At 43.1% G+C, this 8,826-nt stretch overlaps 3 protein-coding genes across 3 annotated transcripts; all 3 read right to left on the bottom strand.

Moving 5' to 3' along the window:
* Window positions 1-42: 42 nt before the first annotated feature.
* Window positions 43-4,250, bottom strand: LOC132256434 (arylsulfatase B-like). Its single transcript, XM_059752850.1, has 3 exons — window positions 3,829-4,250; window positions 2,434-2,954; window positions 43-793 (listed from the first exon to the last, which is right to left on the bottom strand). The coding sequence occupies exons 1-3, from the start codon at window positions 4,229-4,231 to the stop codon at window positions 71-73; spliced, it is 1,647 nt and encodes a 548-aa protein (XP_059608833.1). The 5' UTR covers window positions 4,232-4,250; the 3' UTR covers window positions 43-70.
* Window positions 4,251-4,956: 706 nt separating this feature from the next.
* Window positions 4,957-6,800, bottom strand: LOC132266036 (arylsulfatase B-like). The gene is made up of 3 exons (XM_059766865.1): window positions 6,654-6,800; window positions 5,786-6,592; window positions 4,957-5,715 (listed from the first exon to the last, which is right to left on the bottom strand). Exons 1-3 carry the CDS (start codon window positions 6,795-6,797, stop codon window positions 4,981-4,983), a joined length of 1,686 nt encoding a protein of 561 aa, XP_059622848.1. The 5' UTR covers window positions 6,798-6,800; the 3' UTR covers window positions 4,957-4,980.
* Window positions 6,801-6,987: 187 nt separating this feature from the next.
* LOC132255872 (arylsulfatase B-like) lies at window positions 6,988-8,773 on the bottom strand. The gene is made up of 3 exons (XM_059752042.1): window positions 8,651-8,773; window positions 7,786-8,592; window positions 6,988-7,725 (listed from the first exon to the last, which is right to left on the bottom strand). The coding sequence occupies exons 1-3, from the start codon at window positions 8,771-8,773 to the stop codon at window positions 6,988-6,990; spliced, it is 1,668 nt and encodes a 555-aa protein (XP_059608025.1).
* Between the last annotated feature and the right edge of the window lie 53 nt (window positions 8,774-8,826).

Genomic DNA, 8,826 nt, shown 5'->3' with positions numbered 1-8,826 from the left:
CTCTAAAGTTCCTATCAATAAACATAAAGTATTTCTTTCATTTTGTTTATTCACCACTGCCAATTGGCTTTTACACTGACATCTCGTCCAGCCAGGAAGTCCAGACGTCATTCCAGTGCACAGGATTGGACATGGGATCGCTGGGGCGGTTTCTGGGCGGTACAGCACTCTGCTGGAACTCCTTCACGCGCTCCTCCATCTGCTTCAGCTTCCACCCAAACCGTCTGGCCAAGTTGTTCTCCTCGCACGGATCTGTGTCCACGTGGAACAAGCAAGGCGCATTCTGTGGATCACAGGGATTCGATCTGAACCATCTGGAGCACCTGATCTGCGTGCGATCGCGCAGACGCTTGATGTCGGCCACCTTGAGTCTCTTCGCCGCCAGCGGCGCCAGAGCTCGCCACGTTGGACTCTTCATGACCATCTCCGCGTAAGCAGTGGCGGCCGGAGCCTTGTCCACACCGGCCACCCTTCCCAGCCACCCATCAAACTGCGGCGCCATCGATCCATTTACGTACTTCCATCCGTCGCGATAGTAGGAACTGTAGCCGCCCAATGGATCGATGTTGTGCAGAATCTCTCGCCTGGGCGAGGCTTTGTCCCGCGAAATCGTCCTCCAGAGATCGAAGCCGTCCAGATTGCTGTTCACGTCGCCACGACACAGGCCCACGAGGGTCGGCAGCCAGTCAGTTGAGTAGATCAGCTCATCGGACACGCGGTGGCGCTTCTCAATCAAAGGACTCCAGATCACAGCCGGCTGCCGAATGCCGCCTTCCCAAGGACTCGCCTTTTGCTGTGGAAAAACAGGCACTTTAAGTGATTTATATTGATTGACATTGAAAAATTAGTTTAGTTTCGAAGCGATTTCAAATCTCAAACTTCAAATTGCTCTCAAAAGATTGAAGATTTTCAACATATCGTCGGATTCATCACCCAATATCGTATTCATCTGAATTATCTGCATATTTTCCCCGTATCAGCAATAATACATGTTTTGGAATGAAGATTTTAGGTTCTTCTTCACAAAATAAAAACAGAAAACAGACGCAAATTATTAATAGATTGAAACTGGTTTTAAATCGCATAATTAATTTGTCAAGATTTCCTGTTAAATATCACATAAACACTTGTTTTTTCTTAATTGCTAATTGCTGTTAATGGTTTAATAGTTTCTCTCCATTTCATAAACATGTCATTAATGCGATGTTTAATGACATATCAGAACTTTCTGCGAGAAAATGATTTTATAGCTGAAGAAATTCATGAACTTTGCTGCACAATTTATTCCTATTCTAGTGAGAGAAAAAAAAGTCTCAGGAATGGAACAAAGGAAACGCCCAGTAATTCTTTCTCGCAATGATTCTGTGCGAGTCAATATTCTGATGGAATGACTGTGTGACCCACTTATTAGGTAACATTCACTCATATCATGATCAGTCGTCAACCCTTCTCCTTGCCAGGAAATCAGTGCGCGAATTCACAGTCACGCTGTGTCGAAATAGATTTGTTTTGTATTAGCAGAACACAAATAAGACAGAGATTTCTTGCTTTGATATGAAGTAATTTATAATTTCCAGACTAACTTGGCAAAGTGCGACACTCGAGCTTCACCATTTGACCAATTATCATAATTGTTTTGTTGATTCATCATCATGATAAGTGTGTCTTAGCGATTCAACACAATAACAGGTAATGCAGCCAACGATTGTACACTGTTTAATTATGTTTTCATTGGGAATAAAAATACTGGTTGAAACCTTTGTCATGTCTTGAAGGAATGTGTCAATTTTAAGGCCAAAATATTACTTGTTACACATGTTAAGATGCTCGCTGAGCAGCGTCTTCAAGGGGCAGATATTATGGTCGAAAGTGGTGTACAGCTTTTGTGGAATTGTTTAAAATTGGAAGTGATAAAATATTCCAAATTTTGCATTGCAAAAGCTTCTATTTCAACAAATTGAAGCATTTCTTTATTATTTTGCTTAAAGAATCATTTTCATTTTTGCTCTTTTGGGTTATGTGATTGATTAGAAAACCCTCAAAATCATTAAATTTGTGCTAAAACTGCACAAATTTCTCTTTTTCCCGGCAATTTTGAGCATTTTTGACAGAAAAATCTTGATATTGATTGAGAACAAGTTTAAAAGTCTATTATAACCTCAAAATTATCATTTCAGTCTAAAAGAATGTCTTTCTGTCTAGTTATTCACTATATTTACTCATTTCCAGGTTTGCAAAGATCTAAATTCGTCCAAGAGAGATTTTATAAGCCGAATTCATAACCTCACAATTTGGTCTGAATTTTTTAAAGCATTTTTTGAAGGCACAGCTTAGGTTAGATTGTGAAAAACTATTGAAGGAGTATGAAAAGCGATGGAAAAAGCCTTTGAACTTTGAAGACGTTGAGAAGTGTCTTTAGTCTGAGATACTCACGCCTCTCAAGGGATAGTTCGATCCTGTGGTGGCGTAGAGACCCTGACTGGGAGCCCCGTTGTCGGAGTAGAAGAGCACCAGGGAGTTCCTCAGCAGTTCCGTCTCCTGCAGCGCCATCACGATTCTGCCCACGCTCTTGTCCAGCGACGCAACCATTGCGGCGTAGATCCGGCGCTTGGGATCCTCAATGTAGCCAAACTGGCGGATCTCCTCTTCCGGCGCCTGCAGCGGATCCGTCTCCTCGGCCGCGTGCGGCGCCACGTGCGTGACGGCGAGGAAGAGCGGCTGCTTGTCATCGTGTCGCCGAATCACCTCAACGGCCTCGTCCGTGATCACGTCGGTCAAGTACTGGCCAGCGGACTCATACGTGACGTTCTCATTGCGCCGCATGTCGTGGCCATCATACCACGGCGCCCATGGCAAGACGAAGCGGTGGGAGAAGTAGCTGAGGCCTGGACCCCAGACGCCAAAGTGGGAGTCAAAGCCGCGCTGCAGAGGCGTGAAGCGCTTCCGGGCAAAGCCTTAGGAACAAATTTAAAAGATGCTTGATAAGTGTGCAAATGTGCTTCAAGAGGCAAATATTTGCCACACGAAATGTACACACATTTCATACAATATTTTCATCAAATTAACACAAATACCAAATGTTCGGTGCTTTGTTTCTCAAATTGATGTTAGAAAAATACATTTTTTTCTTTACTTGAACTCTTCCGACAAAGTGGTAAAATAACACTTGTGCAATTTATCCTATATTTCCAAAATTTTTTCCTTTCTTGACCTTCTGACAGCTGGAACACATTTGTCAGATAGAAAGATACACGTGTTTTCTCTAGCAACGATAGACAAGAAATCAAGAAAGTTTATCGAATATTCGATATGAGCTTGAGTCTTTAAACAAGTCTTAATTGTTAATTCTTGATTTTGTATTATCTATTGCAATATCTTGGCCCCAAATTGAGATATCGCCATGATCTCAACGCCACTTGAAAGATCATAAAATCCCTATAATTTTTTGTCTTAAGGTAAATGTCTCGAAAATTGAAAGAAATATCAAAATTTTAACACCAAAAAAATTGACAGAAAATTTTATAGGTGTCTTAAGCTAATTTTCGCTACTGTATATCCGAATTCAACTACAATACAAGTGAATTAAAGATAAGAGTGCTTATTTTCACCTTAACTCTGTCAGTGTCCTGCAAAGTGTTTCTTGTGAGACATAAAGAAGAGATTATATAAACATTTGTATCTTAATTGAAGTGGAACAGATTAATTTATAGAATTATCATTTCCAACAATTCTTTGTGATAGAAATCAAATTTGATGTGTTCATCAAAGGTACACCACTTTGACCGAATATTCCTCCCTTTGCATGACTATGAGAACGGGGAAACATACCCAAATGCCACTTGCCGACCATGTGAGTCCTGTAGGCGGCGCACTCCTTCAGGTACTGCGGCAGGAGCTTCTCTCTCGTGGACAGACTCCAGGGCTCATCGGACACAATCACGGAGTGCTGCAGGCCCGTGTGAATGGGATACTTGCCGGTGAGCAGCGCCGCCCTGGAAGGTGAGCACAGCGCTGGCACGTAGTGTCGATTGAGGATGACTCCTTGATAGCCCAGGGCGTCGATATTGGGCGTCGGAATCTGATTGGAGCCCCGGAAACTCATGTCATTCGATCCCAAGTCATCAGCCATGATCACAATGATATTCGGTGGACTCTTTGGACCACCTTTCGACAGTCCGCCATCAAACAGCAGCAGAAGAGTCACAATTCCACAAAATAACTTCACTTCCATCGCGCGATTGTCTCACTCTTTGTCCACAGCGCGACACCTTGTAAATTCGCAGTAGTTTTATTAGCAACTTACCTGTTTCGCGGCAACGTGCAAACTGATCGCGCTCGTCACACTCAGTCGTTCTTGATCTTGCGAAATCGATTCTTCTGCGAGATAGCCAAATATTTGATATAAGAAAAATAAAAAACAACAAGTGTGAGGCAAATGTGCCGCTTTTTGTCTGTTATCGCGACCAGAGTCATTGACAGAGAGATACATTAACCCGCATTGATGAGAAATCAACTCCAAAAAATGCACTCAACAAATTTATCTCAACCTCGTTCTGACACTCAAACTCAAGATCATGACCACATGAATTCTCACGCCTTGGTTGTGAAGCAGAATCGATGTTTATTTACTTGGAATTCATTAGAATTTACTTTGCATTCTTTGCCACACTTTCATTGCGGGAGAAATTCCTCCGAAAGTCAATCCCCACCCAATTTTGCACGGCAAATCTTCCGGGAGAAGATGAAAGTGTCTCTACCTCGTAAATTAACCATTGGTTATGTGAGCGATGTTGATTGAATTGTGCAGAAAATACCACAACAGGTGATCAAAGACAATTACCCACAGCGTAATGAAGCACGTGTGTTGCATAATTTTCACCTTAATAAGGCGCGAAGCTGGTTTCACGTCGCTTCAGGCTCTGGAACTTCCCAAAATGATAAGACTCTCTGTCAAGTTCAATGGGGTTTTTTGTACTGCTTTTATTTGGAGCACTCTTTCTCCAGCCACCACGTCATGAGGCCACCATTGAGGGCGGGATTCGCAGCCGGATCGTGAGGAAGATTGATTGCGGGCACAGAAGTCTTCTGGAAGTACCGAAGTCGCTCCTCCATTACTTTCACTCGGGAACGCTGAAGATCAGCCAAATTATTGACCTCACAAGGATCATTCTGGATGTAGAAGAGACAAGGAGCTTTAAGAGGATTGCAGTCCTTTGCTTGTGAGATTTTCTTCTGGCAAACAATCCTAGTTTGCTTCCTTAAACCCTCCAAATCTCTGGCTTGTAATCGTTTCCTGGCAAATGGATTGAGAGCGCGCCAAACATCACTTTCCATCACAATCTGAGGATAGCGAAAGGCTTCAGGATCGTCCTCGAAGGGCATATCGCCTAGCCAACTGTCAAATTCACCATTATTTGTCGTCCCGTTTATATACTTCCATCCATTGAAGTAAATTGAACTGTAACCGGTAATTGGGTCAATATTATGCACCATTTCTCGACGATTTGGAGGTTTGTTGTATGACAAAGTGTCCCAAATATTGTCACCATCTAGGCTTGAATTCCTATAAAACTTTACACCAGCAATCTGGGCAAATGTGGGCAACCAATCCGTAATGTGAGTTAAATGGTCAGATACTCGGTGTCTCTGCCGCAGAAGAGGACTCCATGCTAAAGCCATTCCTCGGAGACTTCCTTCCCAAGGACCGTCCTTTTGCTGAAAAAACCACTCATGCAATAAAAGCTTCAAACGAAAGGCACAAAGAAGAGAAAGCAGATAAACTCACCCCTCTTAAAGGATAGTTTGAGGCTTGGAGAGAAAGAAATCCTTCCGTAGGGCCTCCATTGTCCGAAAAGAACACGATGATGCTGTTCTCCAGCATTCCTTTCTCCTTCAGAGCTTTGACAACCGTTCCCACTGATCTATCGAGAGCTTTCACCATTGCGGCGTAAGTTCTTCTCTTGGGATCCTTAATATGGCCAACTTTCATTAAATCTTCCGGAATTGCTTGCAAAGGATCATCATCATTTCCCGCGTGAGGAGCTATTTGGGCATAATAGAGGAAAAGCGGTCCTTGGGAAGGATCATGATTGTAAATGATCTTTGAAGCTTCATCTGCCAAAACATCTGGTAAATATTCACCAACTCTATCGCGATAAACACTTTCATTGTATCTGAAGTCAAATCCTCTTTCGTATCCCGTAAAGCTCAACCAGAAGGTGAAGTCGAAGTAATCAACTTGAGACACTAAGTATCCAACATGACTGTCAAAACCTCTGTGAGTTGGTGTGAAAGCTTTCTTAGCCATTCCCAAGTGCCATTTGCCAGCCATATGAGTTTTATAGCCAGCTTCTTTCAAGTACTGCGGAAGAAGCTTTTCACTCAAAGGCACGCTTCGGGCTTCGTCTGCAGCAATTACATAATACTGCATTCCAGTGTGAATTGAGTACTTTCCTGTCATCAGTGCTGATCTTGAGGGTGAGCAAAGTGCTGCTGTGTAATGTCTGTTGAAGATGACGCCTTGATAGCCCAAAGCGTCGATGTTGGGCGTCAGAATCTGATTGCTTCCTCTCAAACTCACATCGTGTGAACCCTTAAAGACACACAATTCCTTGAGACACAATGCACTGAACTACAGAAGCTGGAAAACTCACAAGATCATCAGCCATCATTAAGATAATATTAGGCTTATTCTGCGCATTCTTCCCCAACACAATTCCCAGTACACTGAGCAGAAGCAACCACAGAAAAACTCCAAGAACATTAGTTAATTTAAACATCTTCCTTGACTGTTCCATTCTGACTGCGTGACTGCGTGACCAGCAAGCAGTTTTATACATAGGAAATATACAGAAAGCACCGTGACAATGAATGTTTTATTAGTCTTTTATTGTGGTTTTTTCTGCAATTACACTCAATTTCAGATAAAAAGAATCTCTTTAAAGCCTGCAATATTTGATACTGAGTCATTTTTATCACCAACAATGTCTAATGACTTTCCTCCAATCCCTCCAGCCACCACGTCCACAGGCCATCGTTGACGTCCGGATAGCCTCGGGGGTCGCTGGGCTTCTTTCCCGGCGGTACTGAGATCTTCTGCAAATATTCGAGTCTCTGCTCGAATTCTTGCATTTGTCCTTTCCTCAAGTCCGCCAAATTGTTAAACTCACAAGGATCACTTTCCACATTAAACAGACAAGGAGCACGCAGAGGATAACAGGGTGTAGCTGATGGTATTTGATGTTTGCAAGTGATCTTGGTGTTTCTCCTGATTCCCATGATGTCCACGGCATCCAAAGATCTCTGTGCGTAAGGATTCAAGGCTCCCCAAACCTCACTTTCCATCACAACCTGAGGATAGCGATAGGCTTCAGGATGTTCATCAAAGGGCATTTCGCCTAGCCAACCGTCATGTTGGCCATCATATGTCGTGCCGTTTATGTACTTCCAACCATCGCGGTAATAAGAAGTGTAGCCGCTAATAGGATCAATGATGTGGACCATTTCACGGCGAATTGGAGGTTTGTTGAAGGAAAGAGTCTCCCAAATATCGAAGCCATCAAGTTCAGCGGATTTGATCGAAGTTGAACCAGCAATCTGAGCAAATGTTGGCAGCCAATCCGTGATGTGAGTCAAATGTTCGGATACGCGATGTCTCTGCTGCAGAAGAGGACTCCAAACTAGAGCCACTCCTCGATGTGCTCCTTCCCAAGGACTCTGTTTTTGCTGAAATTGGATATGATATATTCTGAGTCAGAGACAGAAGATAAGTTACTTGAATCTCACCCCTCTTAGTGGATAATTGGAGGCTTTAAGGGAGAACAATCCGTTTGTAGGACCTCCGTTGTCCGAAAAGTACAGGATTATAGTATTGTCTAGCAAGTCCTTTGCCTTCAGAGCTTTAACAACTGTTCCAACTGATCGATCCAGAGCTTCAATCATAGCGGCATAAACTCTTCTCTGCTGATCTTTGATGTGTCCCACTTTCTCCAGATCCTCAGGAACGAATTGCATAGGATCATAATCATTGGCGGCATGCGTGGCAACCTGAGCTAGATAAAGGAAAAGCGGTCCTTCGGACTTATTGTGATTGCTAATGATCTTGGCAGCTTCATCTCCGAGAACATCCGTTGCATATTCTCCAACTCTATCGCGATAGACTTCTTCGTTGTATCTGAAGTCGAATCCTGGAGTGTAGGGCATTCCACCCGTGGCAAAGCTGTAGTTGTAGTAATCAATTGCACCTCCCAAGAGTCCAACATGAGTGTCGAAACCTCGATGAGTTGGTATGTAGGCTTTTAGGCAAGATCCCAAGTGCCATTTCCCAACCATGTAAGTCTGATAGCCGACTTCCTTAAGGTATTGCGGCAGGAGTTTCTCAGTTAGTGGCAAACCCCATGCCTCATCGGGGAGAACGACAAGATATTGCATCCCTGTGCGAATTGAGTACTTTCCAGATAGCAAGGCTGCTCTCGAGGGAGAGCACAAATTCACGGTGTAATGTCTGTTCATGATGACTCCTTGATAGCCTAAAGCATCGATATTAGGCGTGAGGATCTGATTGTTTCCTCTCAAACTTATATCGTGTGATCCCTAAAAATCATTTACACTCAACAGCTATTTATAAAGAACTAATTTAAAAGAAACTTACAACATCATCAGCTAAAATCACAACAATATTAGGCTTCTTTGGCACATTTTCACCATAAATACAGACTTGGCAAAAGCTCAGCATCCACGAAAACACTCCACATATCACCAGGAACTTCACCATTCTTGCTTCTACTGAATGTTTCCACCGTTTTCTCACTATTTTCCACGGCGATC

Source organism: Phlebotomus argentipes, unplaced genomic scaffold (assembly GCF_947086385.1).
Source record: "Phlebotomus argentipes unplaced genomic scaffold, Phlebotomus argentipes genome assembly contig_5, whole genome shotgun sequence".
Classification (NCBI taxonomy): domain Eukaryota; kingdom Metazoa; phylum Arthropoda; class Insecta; order Diptera; family Psychodidae; genus Phlebotomus; species Phlebotomus argentipes.
This window is presented reverse-complemented; position numbering and strand designations above follow the sequence as displayed.